The sequence below is a fragment of the Pleurodeles waltl genome, chromosome 9 (genome assembly GCF_031143425.1).
Source record: "Pleurodeles waltl isolate 20211129_DDA chromosome 9, aPleWal1.hap1.20221129, whole genome shotgun sequence".
In the NCBI taxonomy this organism is placed as follows: domain Eukaryota; kingdom Metazoa; phylum Chordata; class Amphibia; order Caudata; family Salamandridae; genus Pleurodeles; species Pleurodeles waltl.
The window spans coordinates 2099116-2123968 of NC_090448.1; the positions used below are offsets into that span (position 1 = coordinate 2099116).

At 48.3% G+C, this 24853-nt stretch overlaps 1 protein-coding gene across 1 annotated transcript in view; it reads right to left on the reverse strand.

Moving 5' to 3' along the window:
* Window positions 1–2850: 2850 nt before the first annotated feature.
* The window catches only part of LOC138258807 (zinc finger protein 567-like), a 106667-nt gene continuing 84664 nt past the window's right edge, over window positions 2851–24853 (reverse strand). The window contains exons 6-8 of the mRNA XM_069206044.1: window positions 18983–19078; window positions 7349–7444; window positions 2851–5136 (exon numbers count right to left, since the gene is read on the reverse strand). Coding sequence (XP_069062145.1) covers window positions 4373–5136; window positions 7349–7444; window positions 18983–19078 — 956 coding nt within the window. The 3' untranslated portion in view covers window positions 2851–4372. The remainder of the gene's footprint in view (window positions 5137–7348; window positions 7445–18982; window positions 19079–24853) is intronic.

Consider the following 24853-nt stretch of genomic DNA (forward strand, 5'->3'; position numbering starts at 1 on the left):
TCACATCTTTTCTGTTCATCTGGGTACCGAACAGACACTGGCAGAATTCACAAAAGGGATGCAATGAACGAACATGGTCTCCCTCAGGCCGATGTAGAAATAAATGCAAATTAAGTGAACACTAATCCAACATGGTGTTTTAATTAGTTGTAAACAAGATTTACAGTCTTGCACAAAAACAAATGCTGAGGTTTAGGTAAGTTTAGCAGTAAATATATGGAAAGGTGGAAACTATTATTCAGAATGCAACATAACTGAATTTTATGCAGAAAGGAAAAATATTTCGTCATGTGTTCAGACAGGCTCGTAGCTTGGGAAATTGGAGAAAGGATTGCATATGTCCATCAACAACATGGTTATATGCTGGCATGCTTGCGCTGGCATGGCAGAACCATTAAAGGCGATCGAAAGGGGGAGAGAGGACAGACGGAGTGGAGGGATGAGAGATCGATGATAGGAGAATATCGAAAGGGGTCATTAGAGATGGAGGAAAGAGAATCAGAGAGAGGAGGGAGAAAGGATGAGGGGGACAGAGGAAAAAAGGAAGAGAGAAAGAGGGAGAGACTAAGAGTTAGAGATGGAGGAGGACAGAAAGAGTGGAGGGTGAGAAAAAAACGGAAATGGTGCAAGAGATGTGGATGGAGGGGAAAAAGAGGCAAGAGCAGCTGAGGGGGTAGAAAAGAAGAGAAAGGGTGAGAGCAAGAGACTGAGAAAAAGAGATGGCGAGGGAGCAACCAAGAGAAAGAAAGAGAGAGAGGCAGATTGGGACGGACGGAGGGAGGGAGGGAGGCATAGAGAGAGAGGGAGAGGAGAGAGAGAAAAAGAGACAAAAGCGAGAGAACCAGCACTGTACATGTAGCTACATACGTTGGTCTGTGTATGTACACTGTAGTTAGTAATTTCACTCAGTTTTGGGGATCACCTGGTTCTCAGTCAGGGTCCTGGCACACTCAAACACACAACACACACAGCACTCTGTCTGACTCTCCAGCAGACCCTGGTGTCATATAATTTCTTAAGCTGGACTCTCACTTTCCATCAGCTGCAGGGGGTGCGAAAAAAGTGGGCCCCAAACCCCTCTTTCCTAAAACCACACAACCAGGCAGCCAACATAAGAGATACAGATAATGGGGCAAACAACAACAGGCAAGCACCAATGGAAGGAGGGTGGGTGTAAGCAACAACAGGCAAGCAAGGATGGGACAACAAAATAATGAGGAGAGTGTAGGAAACAGACTGGAAACACATGCACTCTCATGGAGTACTACAAGTCAAATACAAAACGTAACCCGCTTCGCTTCATAAATGAATAATTCATTATACAAAATCAATGGAACAATCAGAACACAATAACCGCACTATGGTGTTTTTTGTTCTGTAATCCACCAATTGATAACTGCTATCAAAATTATTCACTAACTCTCAAAGATAGAAGAATACTTTGCCACATTTCTTCAACACAAACAACCTAACTATAGTTTTGATTCTTGGAAGGATTCACCTGATGGTGGAACTAAAACAGAACGTTTGCAGTTTTTAGAAGGATATTACTACATATTAAATTGTGAGATTTGATTAAGGTAAGCAGATACACTGGGAGTGGTCATAAAATAGGCCTGCATCTCAAACCCAAAATTGGTGATTTAGATACCGACATTTGGGTTAGCCGAGATACATTTGAGCAAATAGCGCAATGGTTGAGCACAAGAAAATACTTCAGATTGTATGAACAGGGAGTTAAATTCCCGATTAATCCAGGCAAATTATTTCAGGAGATCTGATTAAGGCTGGCAGATATATCTAGAGTAGTCATGGAAACATGAGCACTCTAATCCCAGAATTTTTTTTTTTTTTTTTTAAAACATCCCTTCTGACAAAATGGGGATTCCTTCAGCTAAAACAGGGGTCTCCAACCGGTAGATCGTGAGCTACCAGTTGCTCGCCGAACCCCTGTAAGTAACTCATGCCCCACATCTTTATCTCACCCAAACCAGCTGCTCAGATTGGCCTAACTGAGCTTAGCTGGGGCGGGAAGGGCTGAAGATGATGAGGTTGTTGCTGAACTCCGTATGTGCATCACCTGCCTTTCACAGCCTGGCACCACGAGACGCGTGCCGGAGCAGAGCAGCAGGTGCGCTCGAGCAGCAGAGGCCGGAAAGCCTGTTATCGTGCAAGTGGCGCAAGCAGTACTGTTCCCGGGACCCGTGCCACCTGCCATCTTGCAGGACGTTCCCTCTGTGCTCCAAATCCTTTCAGGGAACAAAGCTGAACATAGAAAGATACAGGAGGCTCCAGATGGTGCTTCATCAAGAGGTCAGCGACAGATTTAGTGATGCGGAGCAACTGGAGCCCTGTGTGATGTTTACTTCAAACCCCTTCATGGGGGTGGATGTTAGTGGCATTTCTGAGAAAGTTAGAGCTTCTCAACCTTGACTCTGACACCATGGAAATGCAGATGGTCACACTTCAAAATGACATTGAATGGAAAGCAATGCAGTCTGACATTAATTTCGCGAGTCTTACGGACGCTGAAAAGTATAAGAACATATGCACAGCTGCAATGAAACGTATCCCCTGTTGGGCTTTACTTCTCTTTGTGAAGGAATAAGCATTCTCTGATATGAGCTTTGTAAATCCAAGTTTCAAACACGTCTGACTGACGAACATTCGAACGATTCGATTCGAGTCGCAGTCTCGGGTGTATCCCACATCACAGGGTATCGGTGGACCCCAGGCAGTGTCAGGTTTCTCACTGAAATGGTTTCTATGCGTTAGCAATGAATACATATTCAGTCACAGTTACTGATGAAATCCCAAATCCAGGCATCGCTTTCAATACTGACACCAAGCATCACACAAAGTTGTTTATTAGTCGAACAAAAGCAAAGGACTGAGCACTGCGGGGCTGCTCTACTGACACCAAAAGTAGCCGGAGGGAAGACTATTCCGCACCTTTCCAAGTCTGCACTGGCCACGAAGATAAAACAAGGCAGGTTTACTGCAAGGCCTGGTTTACTGAGGTCAAGGAACACAGCTGTAGAGGAGAATCCCCTGCATCTTATTAGCTGAAGAAGAACTAAGTGCACTGCAGGGCTAGTTTACTGACAACAACAAAAGAAAAAGGAGCAATGAGAATATAACTTCCCACACAACGGTGACATAAACACCTTAAAGTCAAAGCAAGGCGCTTCAAAGAACGCAGAGTACAGGACAAATTCAGTACTTTGCTTCATACTCCCTCCAAACAGCTGCACAAAACCAAGCTGAAGTTTAGCTGATCCGGAGACAGAAAATTACAGCGATCTGGTCACAAATGCAATTTAATTAGTGCATTATTTAACGTGGGAGCTTTTGCTTTTAAACCATCCTTTTTTACCTGCTGCAATATTTTTCAAACCTCTTCACATAGAATGTACTTGCATTTTCATTCTTTTAACTGGAGGGTGTGAAATGTGTGCAATTTGCTTTCCTGTAAATTTCAGCAAAATTACGTGTGATTACGCAAATGAAAATCTGTAATTTTGTCCCCTATTTTAGCCTGAGATGGGTCCTCGCATCACTTTTTGACACAAGAATGCATTTCATACTTAAAAAAAAATTGTGCAAAAATAAATAAACAGCTTCTCATTTTCCGTCTGCGTGTTCATGGTAAATGTTTACAGCAAACTGCACGTTTGTAGGTACATTTTGTTGCATAATGGTGTTATTTCAGGAACTCTAAGTAACAGGCAGAACGTTAAATTTCTGAAATAACATGAATTACGCCAGTGTTAGTTAAATGTCACCTCTGGCTACTTTTAGCATTCCAGATGGAACCAGGCCTCACACACAAATTATGTTTAAGGTTAGGTTTCTGCGAAATGGACCAAATAAGATCTAGAATATTTAAGTAATCTGAGTTCAGTTAATAAAGAGTTGTTAGTGAAGGAAATGGCAGAATAACCAAATAACCAGAATTCAAAACCCAATAATTAAAAAGTGCCAAATGTCTTGAGACATGTTTATAAACGCCGGAGTCCCTTGCGGAGACCAGCAGCGCCCAGACCCTGGAGTCTGACGCGGGGTGTCTGGGGCGGGGACTGACCGGAGCTGGGGCCGCACAGGAGATACACATGAGCTACACGCCTGTTTGTCCTACAATCATACGGCTGAAGGCGGGACAGGAAATACGAAGAGCAAAGAAACTAACGGACGGCTCGTAAGACTGAGTTATTATATAAGCAGAAGATACTTCATGGGTAACAAAGAGCCATGGATAACAAACAGAAGGGCTGGTTAAAGTCACTTTTTGAGGAATGCAATGACAAGAATGAAGCCCATAATTATAGCGCAGTACAGTGTGGTCTGTAGAGGAGTAGAGGAGATGCGCCTTTCAGGCTTCCTTAAAAACATGCGTAGACTGGTGTTTATAGAGAGTTCCTTTCATACTGAAGCGCTTCCCGCATGCAAAACATTCGAAAGGTCTTTCTCCTGTGTGTGTTCTCTGGTGCAGGATCAGATGATCTTTTCGGGGGAAGGCCTGGTCGCAGTCAGTGCACTGGTAAGGCCTCTCTCCTGTATGGATCCTAAAATGCATAGTTAGATTGGACTTCACGTTGAAGCTTTTGTCACATTCGCTGCACTGATATGGTCGATCGCCCGTGTGTGTTCTCTGATGCCGATCGAGAGAGCTCTTCATACTGAAGCACTTCTTGCACTCGAGGCACTGGTACGGCTTCTCGCCGGTGTGCGTCCTCATGTGTAACTTTAGATTTGTGTTCTTGCTGAAGCCTTTCCCACATTCAGGACACGTATACCAGGTCCAGTTTAGCGGACTGTTCTGCTGATTTGTATAAAATACTGTATTTCTCAAAGGACTTTCACTTTCAGGACACTCACCAGACACTGGTATTTGGAGACTTCTTTCTTGTAAACCGAGATATGTCGGACTACAGGCAACCTTTTCACAATGAGTACTGTTTACTTCTTCAAGTCCCCAGTTCATGTCAGACCAGGGTTGGCTTCCAGAGTTTGTGCTGGTTTCAGAGTTCTGGAGGCCCGTCAGTTTGGCTATTCCACTTAAAGATTTCAATGGTGTTGTCGTATTAATACATTCTAAATATTCTTTGTTCCTCTCTCTCATTAAATCTTCATTATCTATTGAATGAAGAAGTACACAGTTAGAATTACTTACATAATTGCTTTAATACAGAGAAACTATTATTTGTGGTTTGTCCCAGGAGTTGCTGGTAAAACAAGGCACAACTTTACCTAATGTGCCTGGAGGGTTTGATCACAGTGATGGAAGCCCCTGCGACACAGTCACAGATGAGTCAGACCTCAATAACTCCAATCTTCCGACACAGTCATAGAGAGTCAGACCTCAATAACTCCAATCTTCCGACAGTCATAGAGAGTCAGACCTCACTAACTCCAATCTTCCGACACAGTCATAGAGAGTCAGACCTCACTAACTCCAATCTTCCGACAGTCACAGAGAGTCAGACCTCACTAACACTAATCTTCCGACAGTCACAAAGAGTCAGACCTCACTAACTCCAATCTTACAACACAGTCAGAGAGTCAGACCTCACTAACTCCAATCTTCCACCAGTCATAGAGAGTCCGACCTCACTAACACCAATCTTCCAACACAGTCACAGAGAGTCAGACCTCACTAACTCCAATCTTCCAACACAGTCCCAGAGAGTCAGACCTCACTAACACCAATCTTCCGACAGTCAGAGGATCAGACCTCACTAACACCAATCTTCCGACAGTCACAGAGAGTCAGACCTCACTACCTCCAATCTTCCGACAGTCATAGAGAGTCAGACCTCACTACCTCCAATATTCCAACAGTCACAGAGAGTCAGACCTCATTAACTCCAATCTTCCCAACAATCATAGAGAGTCAGACCTCACTAACTCCAATCTTCCAACACAGTCATAGAGAGTCAGACCTCACTAACTCCAATCTTCAGATAGTCATAGAGAGTCATACCTCACTAACTCCAATCTTCTGACACAGTCACAGAGTCAGACCTCACTAACTCCAATCTTCTGACAGTCAGAGAGTCAGACCTCACTAACACCAATCTTCCGACACAGTCGCAGAGTCAGACCTCACTAACTCCAATCTTCCGACAGTCAGAGAGTCAGACCTCACTAACTCCAATCTTCCAACAGTCATAGAGAGTCAGACCTCACTAACTCCAATCTTTCGACACAGTCATAGAGAGTCAGACCTCACTAACACCAATCTTCCAACACAGTCACAGAGAGTCAGACCTCACTAACACAAATCGTCCGACACAGTCACAGAGAGTCAGACCTCACTAACACCAATCTTCCGACAGTCACAGAGATTCAGACCTCACTAACTCCAATCTTCTGACACAGTCATAGAGAGTCAGACCTCACTACCTCCAATCTTCCGACACAGTCACAGAGTCAGACCTCACTAACTCCAATCTTCCGACAGTCGTAGTGAGTCATACCTCTTTAACTCCAATCTTCTGACACAGTCACAGAGAGTCAGACCTCACTAACTCCAATCTTCCGACACAGTCGTAGAGAGTCAGACCTCACTAACTCCAATCTTCCGACAGTCACAGAGAGTCAGACCTCACTAACTCCAATCTTCCGACAGTCACAGAGTCATACTTCACTAACTCCAATCTTCCGACACAGTCATAGAGAGTCAGACCTCACTACCTCCAATCTTCCGACACAGTCACAGAGAGTCAGACCTCACTAACTCCAATCTTCCGACAGTCGTAAAGAGTCATACCTCACTAACTCCAATCTTCCGACACAGTCACAGAGAGTCAGACCTCACTAACTCCAATCTTCCGACACAGTCACAGAGAGTCAGACCTCACTAACTCCAATCTTCCGACAGTCGTAGAGAGTCAGACCTCACTAACTCCAATCTTCCGACACAGTCACAGAGAGTCAGACCTCACTAACTCCAATCTTCCGACACAGTCATAGAGTCAGACCTCACTAACACCAATCTTCCGACACAGTCATAGAGTCAGACCTCACTAACTCCAATCTTCCGACAGTCGTAGAGAGTCAGACCTCACTAACTCCAATCTTCCGACACAGTCACAGAGAGTCAGACCTCACTAACTCCAATCTTCCGACACAGTCACAGAGAGTCAGACCTCACTAACACCAATCTTCCGACAGTCACAGAGAGTCAGACCTCACTGACTCCAATCTTCCTGCTGCAGCTTTACTAGAATCAGAGGTGCCCCATCCCACCACCTCTCGGTGTGCCCAAGACTTCATGTAGCAACATCAGTAAAATGCGTTAGTTAAGATGATAAAAATCTGCTCATTAATGTCGGATTACTCCTACCTGAGTGTTTCCTCACAGGCTCTTGCGGCTCCTGACGGGGTGATTCTCTCACATCGTTAATATTTACTGATACCGCGGATGTGACCTGTGGATCATCTTTAAAGAAAAAAATTGAAAATAAGACCATGGATATACCCTGAACTATTAATTCATTAATCATTCTCATTCCCCAAGTTCTCCCTCCATTTCCTACTCTCTCAATCCCTCCAGCCTATCTTTCTTTCTCCTCCTCTCTCATATTCCCTCCTTGTCTCTCTCCATGCCTCTCTCAATTTAACCCTCTCACTGGAGAGTCACCTTCTCACACCTTCTCTCCAGCTGTCTCTACTTCTTGTAGCTCCTCACCACCTCCCCATTCTGAACTTTAATCACCAGTAACACCTTCCGCCAACCGTATCCCTTATGGATAAAATGTCCACATGTATCCAATATTAAATGACCCTCACCGCACCCCGACTGCTAACCCGAAACCTACCCAAGAAATAACATCTGTCTAATGATACATTCATAACACACAGGGAGAGAAATTGTGGGAGTGGGGGGTTAATGGAGGACTCAACCGTACTCAACTCCCAAAAACCAACACAGAAGCACAATTGGGAGTACGGGGTTCTTGTATCGGGGGCAGGTCAGTAGTGTATCATTTGTAGCACTAGGCCCCTCGTGAGCCTCAACTAGAGGCGAGAAAAGGGTAGACTAAGGTGTATGGGGTGGGAGGGGAATTTCCTTTACGGACTAGGTGGTCTCACACACTCAATGGTGTCATGCTTCATCATATGACCACCTAGCCCCACCCAGGTAGGACAATGCCACCTGGGCGGACTCAACCTCACTGTTAAAGGAACAGGAGGGAGTGCGTAAATCAATTCTGGTTCTGGAACGGGATCCAGCTAGACTAAGAAATAAAAACACCTAAACAGATACCTATGTAAGTATTTTAATAGGAGGTTCTGTTTGATGTGATTAAAAAGAAGACTGGGACGCCAAAGTGAGAGCAATGACTCACTGGGTCTCCTATCTAAAAGGAAAAAGCCGACATGTTTCTGCCCTCAAAATTGAGCTATGGAAGGTCTCGGGCATTCATCAGGGCGCAGGATCCCTGCTGTACATGTTTAGTAAGCGTTATATAGATGGTGATAATTAAGTAGAAACTAGTGACACCCGGAAGGGCGGAGGGCCTTCCTTGCCGAGGGAATACCTGGGGAGTACCTAAAGGAAGTAAAACAAATCAGTCCGGTACTAGGGGTGACAAAGTGACACAGCAATACACGGCAATCCACAACACACGTGAAAGGAAGCATGCACGGTGCAGCAATACTGGGTGCGTAAGGCATATTTCACATAAAAAATGATATAACACGTCTTGGCGTGACGGACAACAAGGAAGGGGAGAGTATCTTACCCTATCACAAGAGGCTATTAGCCTCCGGTGTCCAGGAGAGGGAGCGTCCCCTTATAGTCAGACTCTAAGGTAAGGGAAGAAAGAAAAGGGGGAGAAGCCACGTGAGAGGAAAAAGGGGCAGACCGGGGAGGAAGACCCCTAGGACAACGAGGGCAATGCCCTGGAAATATTGACACCTAATCGGGTCCAGACCCTAAGTATAGAGGTAGAGACATGGACAGGAAGAATTAGTAAAATGGGGGCTGATAGTAAATAGGGGGAAGGATAGGAAGGGGAGGACAAAGGAGGGAGTAGGGTAGCAGAGAAGGTTAATAATGATATAGGCAAGAGAAGATCAGGAACACCGCAACACAGGCTAAAAAGTGAAGCAGTGGAGAAGAAGTGGAGGAAAACAGGGGGGAAGGGGGAAGAAGGGAGAAAATTCTTATCTGTATGTCCAATGGTGGCCAGCTCACTCACTGCATCAAAGGCGGGCGCTCTCTATGCGCCTAGACTGACATCTCACAGGACCGCTTGAGTAAAGTGGCCTGCGAGATACGGGTTGATATAGTACCCTTGATTGCTGTAAATGAGATTCAGGCCCGTGGTCCAGGCCCTGATTGGATATGCCGGGCGGAAGTGGGTATGTCCAGTGACAACGCGCTTCAACGTTGTGTGGGCGGATGCCCGGAAGAACATTGCCGGTGTGCTCCGGAGGCTGTTGCGCCCGGGGCGGCCGGAGAGACAGAGAGTCAGCGCCCTCGCGTGGGACGGCGTCAGAGGACACGGTCCCCGCGGGGGCCGCCGGGAGAAGTAGTGCCCGGCTAGCGCAGCAAGGGAAAGTCCCCAGTAGTCTACCGCCTAAGGGGCAGACGGGGGGGTCTGGCAAGAAGGAGGGAGGGATGCTGGAAGAGAGGAAAAGGGGAGGGGATGCTGGAAAAGAGGAAGAGGGGAGGGGAAAGGGGAAAGAAAAGGTATGGAAAGGGGGTGAGAGGGAACAGAGATGAAGAGGTGAGAGAAAAAATGAAATCAAAGGAAGAGAAAAAAAAGGGATAGGAACAAGAAAGAAGGGGGGGAAGGGGGAAAAAAAGGGAAGGGGGAAGGGGAAAAAGGAAAAAAGCAGACAAGAGGCAAGACAAAAAAGGGGGGAAAAAAAGGAAGGAGAAAGAGAAGGAGAGAGAAGGAAAAGAGAGAGAAGGGGAGACAAAACAAGAGGGGGGGGGGGAAGAGGGGCAAAGAGGACCAAAGATGGGGAAGGGGAGGGGGGAGCAAAGACTCAAGGTGGGGAAAAGGAATTAACGGTGCTAGGGAGGGGGGAAAAAAGGAAAAAGAAGAAGAAAGGGAAAAAAAAGGGGGAAAAAAAGAGTGAAGGGGAGTTAAGGTATGTGCAGAATGGGGGCAGGGAAGGCAGAGGACTGAGAGAATATGTAAGTCAAGAAAACGGTCTAATGTGAGAGAGAAAACCAGGGTATCTCATCATTTAGACCCACCGTATCGGTGTGTAGCCTCCAAATCCAGCGTTGTTCAGCCCTAAACAGTTTATTTGACATGTTGGGAGTTGGGAGTGGAAATTGTTAGAGAATCGTCCATAAGATATCGTCTGGAGAGTGATTTTTAGCAGGAAATGGCTGGTAAGTTTAGTTGCGTCGCGTTTGCACCGAATCGTACTTCTATGCTCACAGATTCTGGTGCTGACCTTTCCAGGGCATTGCCCTCGTTGTCCTAGGGGTCTTCCTCCCCAGTCTGCCCCTTTTTCCTCTCAAGTGGCTTCTCCCCCTTTTCCTTCTTCCCTTACCTTAGAGTCTGATTATAAGGGGACGCTCCCTCTCCTGGACACCGGAGGCTAATAGCCTCTTGTGATAGGGTAAGATACTCTCCCCTTCCTTGTTGTCCGTCACGCCAAGACGTGTTATATCATTTTTTATGTGAAATATGCCTTACGCACCCAGTATTGCTACGCTGTGCATGCTTCCTTTCACGTGTGTTGTGGATTGCCGTGTATTGCTGTGTCACTTTGTCACCCCTAGTACCGGACTGATTTGTTTTACTTCCTTTAGGTACTCCCCAGGTATTCCCTCGGCAAGGTAGGCCCTCCGCCCTTCCGGGTGTCACTAGTTTCTACTTAATTATCACCATCTATATAACGCTTACTAAACATGTACAGCAGGGATCCTGCGCCCTGATGAATGCCCGAGACCTTCCATAGCTCAATTTTGAGGGCAGAAACATGTCGGCTTTTTCCTTTTAGATAGGAGACCCAGTGAGTCATTGCTCTCACTTTGGCATCCCAGTCTTCTTTTTAATCACATCAAACAGAACCTCCTATTAAAATATTTACATAGGTATCTGTTTAGGTGTTTTTATTTCTTAGTCTAGCTGGATCCCGTTCCAGAACCAGAATTGATTTACGCACTCCCTCCTGTTCCTTTAACAGTGAGGTTGAGTCCGCCCAGGTGGCATTGTCCTACCTGGGTGGGGCTAGGTGGTCATATGATGAAGAATGACACCATTGAGTGTGTGAGACCACCTAGTCCGTAAAGGAAATTCCCCTCCCACACCATACACCTTAGTCCACCCTTTTCTCGCCTCTAGTTGAGGCTCACGAGGGGCCTAGTGCTACAAATGATACACTACTGACCTGCCCCCGATACAAGAACCCCGTACTCCCAATTGTGCTTCTGTGTTGGTTTTTGGGAGTTGAGTACGGTTGAGTTCTCCATTAACCGCCCACTCCCACAATTTCTCTCCCTGTGTGTTATGGTAATAGAGCAGCCCTTCGGCTGCGAGAGCCCCCTTCTTCTTCCCCCCAGCAAGTACATCTGGCTTGTCCTGTCCCCTTCAGTGCCCAGGCTCTCCTCCCCCCTCCCCCCACTCTTATCCACCACTCCCCCCTCACCATGGCAGAAGGCCTTTCTTTCAACGACGAAGACGTATCAGCAATCCTATCAGCCCCATCTCTCTTTGGGGACACAGCCCTATCCAAGAGCTTATCCCAACTTGGAGACTGGGATACTCTAGTAGAGCTGAAACGCTCCCAGATTAAGACCATTCTACATGGAGCTGTCCTGACGGAATACCTCCGTAGTAACTCAGCACCCAATGGGTTACTTGTCACCAATGAACCACGCATATTCTTAGACGATCTGGAGTTTCGAAAAGACTGGGCCCTTATAGTGTGGAAATGTACACAAGACTGGCTGATACTAATTATAAAAACTGCTACCAGATTATCCGAGACCCTACTAATCCAGATTAAAACTAGCAAAAATAATCTCAAATCAGGCGTGAGTATCCTCTCCTTCAAAAAGAAATTGGAGGAGGTGAACAGGAATATGAATGAATATAAAGAATACCTGACCCAGTAAAAAATAGCGAAATTTCAAAAAGATCTAAACCGGTTCTCCCAAGAAAAGGTATACCCCTATACCAAACCTGATTATGTAGCCAAAACCTCCAACAACACGTCCAAGACTTCCTCAGGCAGCAACATGAGCTCAGATAGTGACAGCAACTCATCAGGAAACACACGACAGCGCCGCGGACGACGTGGACAACGTCGTGGTAGATGGAACTACCAGCCCTTGCAACCTCCCTTGCCCCCCGTATTTCAACCAACAATGGGGCTGGCCCAATCAGTGTGGTCCCCCACCACAATACCAAGCACCCTTTCTGCAGCACCCTGCCCAATGGTCCTACTCCGACCCCCCACCTCCTTTTTTAGACAGAGGTCATGGGAGGGGCAAAGGGAGGAGAAAAGAAGTGCAGTGGCGCCCAAAAGAGGATACCATGGAAAACCCAGCATACAGGGAGGCCACCCCAGGGACGAGCAAGACACAGCTAAACTAAACGCAGATAAAACAACCAATATCATTAACTTAAGCAAACGGTCATTAAGTCAAGCCGAAACTCGAGCTTTAAGTAAAGGTCTAAATTTTGTGCCGACCCCACAAGTCGATTTGTTTAAAACCAGAGCAGAATTAGCAGGCTTGTTCCGCAAGATTCGCTTAAAAACCTTCTTCCTTGGAAAGGAATATGAGACCCCTGAGCAAAACACAGGACTGCGACCGAAGCCGACATTCTGTCCCGCAGCAGGTCAAATGCCCCCTGAGGTGCTGGTATTCGAGAAGTCAGTGTCTCTTAAGATCAATGGGCTCACTAAGACATCTAACAAAATATTCCATAACAAGAGCAAGGAGGAGCAAGAGGCACTCAAGAACCTCACAGCCGACCCGAACATTATTATAAAACCAGCAGACAAGGGTGGGGCAACGGTGATTCTCCCACACAAAATGTACAAAGATGAACGTGAGCGACTTCTGAGTAACACTAAACATTACAAACGGTTGGCTCGTGACCCTACACCAGATGTCCAAGAAGAAATTGCCTTCCTAGTGACAAAAGGTACGGAGAATAACTGGCTCACAGAACACGAGGCAGCCTTTCTAATACAAGCTAATCCAAAAATCCTGTACTTCTATATCTTACCAAAAGTACATAAAGAAAAGATTCCACCCCCCGGGAGACCTATAGTATCTGGGATAGGTTCAGTGTTAGAGCCCCTATCCAAGTTTGTGGATTTCTTCCTACAACCATTGGTTAAAAGAATCCCGACTTATCTCAAGGACACTACCCATGTCCTACTGTTACTGGAATCCTTATCCTTTGACAAGACAAAAGAACTCCTAATCACCCTAGACGTGGAATCGCTATATACAAACATCCCTCAAGAAGCCACCCTGGAAGTGATAAGCAACCTCCTAGAAGCAGATATGGATGAATCCAAAACCCACCCCCCGGGTTTCGTACTGGACCTAGCGCACCTTGCTCTCACAAGAAACTTCTTCAAATTTGAAGAAAGTTTCTTCCTACAGACAAAAGGGACATCTATGGGCAGCACTTTTGCCCCTAGTTTGGCATGCTTGTATGTCGACAATTTCGAGAAACTGGTGGTTCTCAACGATGACAACCCCTACCGAGACCAGATAAAACTCTGGAAACTATACATTGATGACGTACTGCTGATATGGACTGGCAGTAAAGAAGAGGCTCTCGCTTTCACTGTCTGGCTCAACGGGGCCAACCCCTTCCTTATCTTTACCATGAACATAGGGGACAATAAACTACCGTTCCTTGACCTACTCATCTACGAACACGATGGTGGTCTGTCCACAGAAGTGTACTACAAACCGACGGACTGCAACAACCTGCTACAATACCAGAGCTTCCACCCACGAGCTCTGAGAAATAACCTCCCAGTCGGTCAGTTCTTACGTCTTAGACGGAACTGTTTGTCTGCGGCTGACTACCAAAAACACGCTGATAAGTTAACCAACAAGTTACACACCAAGGACCACCCCCCACACTTGATCAGGAGAGCCCGTAAGAGAGCGCGCAACAATAACAGGGATCAGTTGCTGCAACCCCGAACATCCAAACCAGACCTTGAGAAAATTGTGTGCGTCACCACGTTCAACCCTTTATCCAACACAATTCAAAAAATCATAAAAGACAATTGGAAGATCCTCACATCAGGTGGTTTACCCTTTGAACTGCCACTACATGCGTATAAAAGGGCAACCAATATACGCGATATCGTGGTTCATACAAGACCTAAAGATAAGCCTCGTACAACACAGACTACGCTTTGGCAGACCGCACCTCCCAAAGGCCACTACCCATGTGGCAATTGCAGCGTGTGCTGCCTGACACGTAGATCCACTTCCATCAACCTTGACCTAAAAACCCCTTGGGTTCAAAAATCGCTTACAAATTGTAACAGTAAGAACGTGGTCTATCTTATCAAATGCCCTTGCCCACTCAAATATGTGGGTATGACCACCAGAAAGGTCAGCACCAGAATCTGTGAGCATAGAAGTACGATTCGGTGCAAACGCGACGCAACTAAACTTACCAGCCATTTCCTGCTAAAAAATCACTCTCCAGACGATATGTCATGGACGATTCTCGAGCAATTTCCACTCACAACTCCCAACATGTCAAATAAACTGTTTAGGGCTGAACAACGCTGGATTTGGAGGCTACACACCAATACGGTGGGTCTAAATGATGAGATACCCTGGTTTTCTCTCTCACATTAGACCGTTTTCTTGACTTACATATTCTCTCAGTCCTCTGCCTTCCCTGCCCCCATTCTGCACATACCTTAACTCCCCTTCACTCTTTTTTTCCCCCTTTTTTTTCCCTTTCTTCTTCTTTTTCCTTTTTTCCCCCCTCCCTAGCACCGTTAATTCCTTTTCCCCACCTTGAGTCTTTGCTCCCCCCTCCCCTTCCCCATCTTTGGTCCTCTTTGCCCCTCTTCCCCCCCCCCTCTTGTTTTGTCTCCCCTTCTCTCTCTTTTCCTTCTCTCTCCTTCTCTTTCTCCTTCCTTTTTTTCCCCCCTTTTTTGTCTTGCCTCTTGTCTGCTTTTTTCCTTTTTCCCCTTCCCCCTTCCCTTTTTTTCCCCCTTCCCCCCCCTTCTTTCTTGTTCCTATCCCTTTTTTTTCTCTTCCTTTGATTTCATTTTTTCTCTCTCACCTCTCCATCTCTGTTCCCTCTCACCCCCTTTCCATACCTTTTCTTTCCCCTTTCCCCTCCCCTCTTCCTCTCTTTCAGCATCCCCTCCCCTTTTCCTCTCTTCCAGCATCCCTCCCTCCTTCTTGCCAGACTCCCCGCCTGCCCCTTAGGCGGTAGACTACTGGGGACTTTCCCTTGCTGCGCTAGCCGGGCACTACTTCTCCCGGCGGCCCCCGCGGGGACCGTGCCCTCTGTGACGCGGTCCCGCGCGAGGGCGCTGACTCTCTGTCTCGTTCGGCCGCCGGGAGAACTACATCTCCCGGCGTCCTCCGCGGGGACCGCGCCCTCCATGACGCTGTCCCTCGCGACGGCACTGCTTCTCTGTCTCTCCGGCCGCCACGGGCGCAACAGCCTCCGGAGAACACCGGCAATGTTCTTCCGGGCATCCGCCCACACAACGTTGAAGCGCGTTGTCACTGGAAATACCCACTTCCGCCCGGCATATCCAATCAGGGCCTGGACCACGGGCCGCGACGGTGAGCACCAGCACCTGAATCTCATTTACAGCAATCAAGGGTACTATATCAACCCGTCTCTCGCAGGCCACTTTACTCAAGCGGTCCTGTGAGAGGTCGGTCTAGGCGCATAGAGAGCGCCCGCCTTTGATGCAGTGAGTGAGCTGGCCACCATTGGACATACAGATAAGAATTTTCTCCCTTCTTCCCCCTTCACCCTGTTTTCCTCCACTTCTTCTCCACTGCTTTACTTTCTAGCCTGTGTTGCGGTGTTCCTGATCTTCTCTTGCCTATATCATTATTAACCTTCTCTGCTACCCTACTCCCTCCTTTGTCCTCCCCTTCCTATCCTTCCCCCTATTTACTATCAGCCCCCATTTTACTAATTCTTCCTGTCCATGTCTCTACCTCTATACTTAGGGTCTGGACCCGATTAGGTGTCAATATTTCCAGGGCATTGCCCTCGTTGTCCTAGGGGTCTTCCTCCCCGGTCTGCCCCTTTTTCCTCTCACGTGGCTTCTCCCCCTTTTCCTTCTTTCCTTACCTTAGAGTCTGACTATAAGGGGACGCTCCCTCTCCTGGACACCGGAGGCTAATAGCCTCTTGTGATAGGGTAAGATACTCTCCCCTTCCTTGTTGTCCGTCACGCCAAGACGTGTTATATCATTTTTTATGTGAAATATGCCTTACGCACCCAGTATTGCTGTGCCGTGCATGCTTCCTTTCACGTGTGTTGTGGATTGCCGTGTATTGCTGTGTCACTTTGTCACCCCTAGTACCGGACGGATTTGTTTTACTTCCTTTAGGTACTCCCCAGGTATTCCCTCGGCAAGGTAGGCCCTCCGCCCTTCCGGGTGTCACTAGTTTCTACTTAATTATCACCATCTATATAACGCTTACTAAACATGTACAGCAGGGATCCTGCGCCCTGATGAATGCCCCGAGACCTTCCATAGCTCAATTTTGAGGGCAGAAACATGTCGGCTTTTTCCTTTTAGATAGGAGACCCAGTGAGTCATTGCTCTCACTTTGGCGTCCCAGTCTTCTTTTTAATCACATCAAACAGAACCTCCTATTAAAATACTTACATAGGTATCTGTTTAGGTGTTTTTATTTCTTAGTCTAGCTGGATCCCGTTCCAGAACCAGAATTGATTTACGCACTCCCTCCTGTTCCTTTAACAGTAAGGTTGAGTCCGCCCAGGTGGCATTGTCCTACCTGGGTGGGGCTAGGTGGTCATATGATGAAGCATGACACCATTGAGTGTGTGAGACCACCTAGTCCGTAAAGGAAATTCCCCTCCCACCCCATACACCTTAGTCCACCCTTTTCTCGCCTCTAGTTGAGGCTCACGAGGGGCCTAGTGCTACAAATGATACACTACTGACCTGTCCCCGATACAAGAACTCCGTACTCCCAATTGTGCTTCTGTAATGATACATTCATCCTAATTCAATGCACCATCATTTGCTTGTCCTCAACACAAACCCTCACAGTACTGCTTCGTTAACAAAAATCAGTTTACAGTGCTTTAAAATAATTAAGGAGCTCTTAATTAATCCCAACTAATGTTAAATATAATGCATGAATTTAAATGAAATGTAAACTACGTCATACATTTGGTACCCCTAAAATGTTATAATGCTAATCCGAACACTAATGCTAGTAATCGTTTATTATTTGTATTTCATTTATTAAATTGACTGAACAAAATGACATATTATTTTAAGTCTAATAAGAACCCTGAGTCACACCCTAACACCTTCTCAAACAATTGTAAATATTTATGATCCCATTCAGTTTATCCATTTAAGATGTCAAGTGTTAAAATAATTACGATTCACTAACCGTAAGATAACCAGTACAACTGCATTTTATATATTGATACATTTTTTTAAATTACATTAGAATACTGATGTCAGATATTTAACTATCTACACTGTAAAGGGGAAAGTGGCTCAGGGCAATGGTAAGTGAGGTTACAATGCTGAAAAGGGAACTTTGTCAAGAGAATGGTCGGAGCAAGGAATCTCTCCTCCTCCCTCTCCTCTCCTGCTCCTTCTTTCCCTACCTCTCCCTCTCCCTCTCAATCCACTCTCTCTCTCTCTCTCTTCTCCTCTCTCTCTCCTTCTTCCCTTCCTTTCCTTTCTCCCTCTCTTCTCTCCTCCTCCTTCCCTTACTCTAACTCTCTCCCCTCCTCCTTCCCTTCCTGTCCCTCTCAATCCACTCTCTCTCTCTTCTCCTCTCTCCTCCTTCACTTCCTTTCTCCCTCTCGTCTCTCTCCTCCTTCCCTTACTCTATCTCTCTCCTCCTCCTTCCCTTCCTCTCCCTCTCTCCTCCTCTCTCTCGCCCTCCCTCCTTCCTGCTCCTTCTTTCCCTTCCTCTCTCTCTCAATCCACTCTCTCTCTCTTTTCTCTCCTCCTCCTTCCCTTACTCTACCTCTCTCCTCCTCTTTCCCTTCCTCTCCCTCTCTCTCTCCCTCCCTCTCTCCTGCTCCTTCTTTCCCTTCCTCTCCCTCTCAATCCACTCTCTCTCTCTCCTCCTCCTTCCCCTCCCTCTCTCTCTCTCCTCTTACTCTCCCTCTCTCTCTCTCTCTCTCTCTCTCCTACCTCTCCCTCTCTCTCTATCCTCCTCTCTCTCCTCCTCCTTCCCTTCCTCTCTCTCCTCCTCCTTCCCTTCCCTCTCTCTTCTCCTCTCTCCTCCTCCTTCCCTTACTCTCCCTCTCTCGCCTCCTCCTTCCCTTCCCTTCCTCTCCCTCTCTCTCTCTCTCACCTCCTCCTTCCTCTCCCTCTCTCTATCGCCTCCTCCTTCCCTTCCTCTCCCTCTCTCTCTCCTCCTCTCTCTCTCCCTTCCTTCCTCTCTCCTGCTCCTTCTTTCCCTTCCTCTCAATCCACTCTCTCTCTCTTCTCCTCTCTCCTCCTCCTTCCCTTCCTCTCCCTCTTTCTCTCTTCTCTCTCCTTCCCTTCCTCTCTCTCTCCCTCCCTCCTGCTCCTTCTTTCCCTTCCTCTCCCTCTCAATCCACTCTCTCTCTCTCTCTTCTCCTCTCTCTCCTCCTCCTTCCCTTCCTCTCGCCTCTTCTCTCTCTCCCTCCCTCCCTCTCCTGCTCTATTTCCCTCTCTCCCTCCACGCTCTCTCTCCTCCTTTCTCTATCTTTCTCTCACTCTCACTCCAACTCTTTCTCTCCCTCCCTCCGCTCTCTATCTCACTCCACTCTCTTCCGCTCACCTGAGGCTCTTCTCTTGGGTTTGCTGTTCTTCGATAGTCGCTTCTCTTCCGCTGGCCCGATGTTCAGTGAAAACACAGAAGCGATAACTGGATAACCTGAAATAAAGGCAGCAAGACATACGATTGACTTATTTGATAGGAATGGGCCTGGAAAATAGGGATGATATGTCACAGGCGGAGCCTAGCACTAAAGGGACGGTCCTTTCACTCTTAAACATACAATAAAAAACTAAGGGCCTCATTCTGAGGCCGGCGGGCGGCGGTCGCCAACCGCTATATGGCCGCTCCGCAGTCAAAAGACCGCGGAGGCTATTCTGGCTTTCCCGCTGGGCTGGCGGGCGACTGCCAGAAGGCCGCCCGCCAGCCCAGCGGGAAACCCCTTCCCACGAGGAAGCCGGCTCCGAATGGAGCCGGCGGAGTGGGAAGGTGCGACAGGTGCAGTTGCACCCGTCGCGAATTTCAGTGTCTGCTAAGCAGACACTGAAATTCTTTGTGGGGCCCTCTTACGGGGGCCCCTGCAGTGCCCATGCCATTGGCATGGGCACTGCAGGGGCCCCCAGGGGCCCCACGACACCCCATACCGCCATCCTGTTCCTGGCGGGCGAACCGCCAGGAACAGGATGGCGGTATGGGGTGTCGGAATCCTCATGGCGGCGGGAGACCACTGGTTTTCCTGTTCTGACAGCCGCCAAACCGCCGCGGTCAGAATGCCCTGCGGGGCACCGCCAGCCTGTTGGCGGTGCTCCCGCCGACCCCGGCCCCGCCGGTCCTTGACCGCCGGGGTCGGAATGACCCCCTAAATGTGTGTGTGTTCTATATTTGGTTATTAACTAGCAAAATACTCATGCTTAAAAAGGTCTATAAAATAGCGAGAAACTGATGGAAAATGGTCCAACATAGGTCGGAATTTTAGCAGGATCGGAGAAGTAAACAAAGGACCAAATAGAAACTCCTCGATAAGAAAATAGATGTCAGATTGAGTGGCAGAACATTCAACACAACACAAAAAGTGCATCTGACAAACAAAACGTACATCACACTTTTCTTTATTTGTTATTGAATGTGAGCGAAACAGAGAGTAAAAATGGAAGGTGAGCAGGGGGAGGGCCGGTAGTGTCTGCGGACGAGGTGCCAGTCATTAGGGGCATGGGTGGCAGCTTGGAAAGCCTGTGCTTGTGGAGAAGTGCGGGACTAGACAACATAAGCCCATGCTTGGAGGTGGAGCGTGGTGTAGGAAAGTACCCTCATTTTGGCATGGTTACCCCCGCTTTTTGCCTGCTGTCAGTGTGTTTTGACCGTGGTTAATGGGACCAGGCGAGCCACAACACTAGTGACTGTGCTCTCTTCCTCTAAATTTGGTTGTTCCGGACTTAACACACTCCACAATTGGCATACTGGTGCCCCCATGTAAGTCCCTAGTATATTCTACCTAGGTACCAAGGGCATTGGGGCACCAGGGGTTCCCCAGGGGCTGCAGCATGTATTGTGCCACCCATGGAAGCCCAGACAAAGTGTATCTGCAGGCCTGCCATTGCAGCATGCATGAAAAGGTGCATGCACCCTTTCACTTCAGGTCACTGCACCAGGTCACTGTAAGTCACCCCTATGGTAGGCCCTCTTAGTCTAGAGGGCAGAGTGCAAGTACCTGTTTGTGAGGGCATCCCTGTATGAGCAGAGGTGCCCCTATGAACTCCAGCTCCATTTTCCTGGACTTCGTAAGTGCGGGGAAGCCATTTTACCTGTCTACTAGACACAGGTCACTACCTATGTCAAGCTACATAATGGTAACTCAGAACCTGGGCATGTTTGGTATGAAACATGTCAGAATCATACCCCAATACTGTTCCCAGTATTGGTTGTATGATTCCATGCACTCTGGGGGCTCTTTAGAGGACCCCCAGCTTTGCTCCTACCAGTTTGCAGGGTTTTCCCGGGCAGCCCGCATTGCTGGCATCCTAAAGACAGGTTTCTGCCCTCCTGCTGCTGTACCAGTTCAAGTCCAGGAAGGCAGAGCAAAGGATTTCCTTTGGGAGTGGGAAACAACACCCTCTCCTTTTGGAAATAGGTGTTACATGGCTTGGGAGGGGTAGCCAATGGTCGTTGCTCTGGAGCGAAACTGGACTATGGAAAGGGGAGTGATCACTCCCCTGTTCATCACAACCCCAGGGGTGGTGCCCAGAGCGCCTCCAGGTGGCCACTTGATTCTGCTGTCTTGAATCCAAGGTGAGCAGAGGCCCCTGGGAGCACCTGAGTGGCCAGGCAGGAGGTGTCACAGCCCCCTCCTGATATGTGGTCACCCTGCTAGGTGACCAGTCCCCCATCCTGGGCTATTTAGGGTATCCCTCCATGATGGGCCTCCGGATTCGACGTGCAGCAGGAATCCTCTGCATTGTTTACTTCATCTTCTGGCCACCGGGACTGTAAGTGGACCCTCCAGAAACCGACAATCTGCAACTCCAGTGACAACCCGGCTTTGCAACATTGTTTCTCCTGCTCCTTCCAGCAACTGAAACATTTCGTCAGCTGTGCTTTCTCCGAGGATGATGAGTCTTCAGCCTGTACAAGAAGGACGAAGGATGTCCCTTGGAGTGAAGGAGTCACTTCCCTGCATCCGCAGGCACCAACTGCAACAAAGACTGGCTCCAGGGATCCTTTCTACTCCGGAACTGCGTGGATACTGTATCACAGGTGGTGGTCTGAAGTGGTCCCCTTGGTCCTCTCTACCAGCTGTCCGAATTGGGACTTGGTAAGCCCTTGCCTCTCCTTGCAGGACAGTACCCCTGTGCACCGTGACTCATGCAGCTACCAAGGCTTGTTGGCTCTTCTTCCAAGGGATTTTCAGGCTCTGTGTAGCCCCGGCCTCCAGCACTTTTCCCTGCAAAGCACAGTTTCCTGCCTGTGGCTCCAGCAACGTGGGAGTGGGCCTCACTGCGACTCCTGTGCCTGCGAGTTGCCTGTGGAGGCTGCATCCTCATCTTCCGCATCTCCTCACTGCTGAGGGTCACCTGAGACTCCCCTCCTTGGGTTGAGTTCCCCTGGATCTTCCTGGTTCCCGCAGCTCTGCAACTCTTGTCTGGGAATAGATGAGAGAAGCCCATGCTTGGGGAGAAGTGTGGGAACACACAAGATAAGCCCACGCTTGGGGAGGAGTTTGGGAATAAATAACATAAGCCCGTACTTGGGTAGGAGTGTGGGAACACACGAGATAAGAATATGAGGGGGTAGCAGTGTGGGAACAGACATCATAAGCCCATGCTTGGGGAGGAGTGTGGGAATAGACAAGATAAGCCCGCGCTTGGGGAGGAGTGTGGGAATACACATCATAAGCCCGTGCTTGGGGAGGAGTGTGGGAATAGACAAGATAAGCCTGTGCTTGGGGAGGAGTGTGGGAATACACAACATAAGCCTGTGCTTGGGGAGCAGTGTGGGTATAGAGAAGATAAGGCTATGCTGGGGAGGAGTGTGGGTATAGAGAAGATAAGCCTGTGATGGGGGAGGAGTGTGGGAACAGACAACATAAGCTCATGCTTGGGGAGGAGTGTGGGTATAGACAAGATAAGCCCACGCTTGGGGAGGATGGGAATACACAACATAAGCCCATGCTTGGGGAGGAGTGTGGGAACAGACAAGATAAGCCCGTGCTTGGGGAGGAGTGTGGGAATACACAACATAAGCCTGTGCTTGGGGAGCAGTGTGGGTATAGAGAAGATAAGGCTATGCTGGGGAGGAGTGTGGGTATAGAGAAGATAAGCCTCTGATGGGGGAGGAGTGTGGGAACAGACAACATAAGCTCATGCTTGGGGAGGAGTGTGGGTATAGACAAGATAAGCCCACGCTTGGGGAGGAGTGTGGGAATACACAACATAAGCCCGTGCTTGGGGAGGAGTGTGGGAACACACAAGATAAGACTATGCTTGGGGAGGAGTGTTGGAATACACAACATAAGCATGTGCTTGGGGAGGAGTGTGGGTACAGAGAAGATAAGACTATGCTTGGGGAGGAGTGTGGGAACAGACAAGAAACGCCTATGCAGGGGGAGGAGTGCAGGAACAGACAAGGTCAGACTATGCTTGGGGAGGAGTGTGGGAACAGACAAGATAAGCCCATGCTTGGGGATGAGTGTGGGAATACACAACATAAGCATGTGCTTGGGGAGCAGTGTGGGTATAGCAAAGATAAGCCCATGCTTGGGGAGGAGTGTGGGAATAGACAAGATAAGCACACACTTGGGGAGGAGTGTGGGAATACACAACATAAGCCTGTGCTTGGGGAGCAGTGTGGGTACAGAGAAGATAAGACTATGCTTGGGGAGGAGTGTTGGAACAGACAAGATAAGCCTATGCGGGGGAGGAGCGTGGGAATAGACAAGATAAGCCCACACTTGGGGAGGAGTGTGGGAATACACAACATAAGCCCCTGCTTGGGGAGGAGCGTGGGAATAGACAACATAAGCACGTGCTTGGGGAGGAGTGTGGGAATAGACAACATAAACTCATGCTTGGGGAGGCGTGTGGGAATACACAACATAAGAATGTGCTTGGGGAACAGTGTGGGTATAGCAAAGATAAGACTATGCTGGGGAGGAGTGTGGGTATAGAGAAGATAAGCCTATGATGGGGGAGGAGTGGGAACAGACAACATAAGCCCATGCTTGGGGAGGAGTGTAGGAATAGACAACATAAGCCCATGCTTGGGGAGGAGTGTGGGAATACACAACATAAGCATGTGCTTGGGGAACAGTGTGGGTATAGCGAAGATAAGACTATGCTGGGGAGGAGTGTGCGTATAGAGAAGATAAGCCTATGATGGGGGAGGAGTGTGGGAACATACAACATAAGCCCATGCTTGGGGAGGAGTGTAGGAATAGACAACATAAGCCCATGCTTGGGGAGGAGTGTGGGAATAGACAACATAAACCCATGCTTGGGGAGGAGTGTGTGAATACACAACATAAGCATGTGCTTGGGGAACAGTGTGGGTATAGCGAAGATAAGACTATGCTGGGGAGGAGTGTGGGTATAGAGAAGGTAAGCCTATGATGGGGGAGGAGTGTGGGAACAGACAACATAAGCCCATGCTTGGGGAGGAGTGTGGGAATAGACAAAATAAGCCCATGCTTGGAGAGGAGTGTGGGAATAGACAACATAAGCATGTGCTTGGGGAACAGTGTGGGTATAGCGAAGATAAGAATATGCTGGGGAGGAGTGTGCATATAGAGGAGGTAAGCCTATGATGGGGGAGGAGTGTGGGAACAGACAACATAAGCCCATGCTTGGGGAGGAGTGTGGGAATAGACAACATAAGCCTGTGCTTGGGGAGGAGTGTGGTACAGAGAAGATAAGACTATGCTTGGGGAGGAGTGTGGGAATAGACATGTAAGCCCACGCCTGGGGAGGAGTGTGGGAATACACAACATAAGCCCACGCTTGGGGAGGAGTGTGGGAATACACAACATAAGCCCACGCTTGGGGAGGAGTGTGGGAATTGACAACATAAGCCCATGCTTGGGGAGGAGTGTGGGAATACACAACATAAGCCCATGCTTGGGGAGGAGTGTGGGAATACACAACATAAGCCCACGCTTTGGGAGGAGTGTGGGAATACACAACATAAGCCCACGCTTGGGGAGGAGTGTGGGAATAGACAAGATAAGCCCACGCTTGTGGAGGAGTGTGGGAACAGACAAGATAACCCTAAACGTGGGGAGGAGTGTGGGTATGGAGAAGATAAGCCTATGGTGGGGGAGGATAATGAAAAGCTAGGGCTGTGCTGGGGATTGAAAGCTTGTTGGAAAATTCAATTCTTTGAATGGGCTGTGAGGGTTGGCCAGTTAAGGAAAGGTGGGGGGGGTTTGGGCAGAGGGTGAAGGCT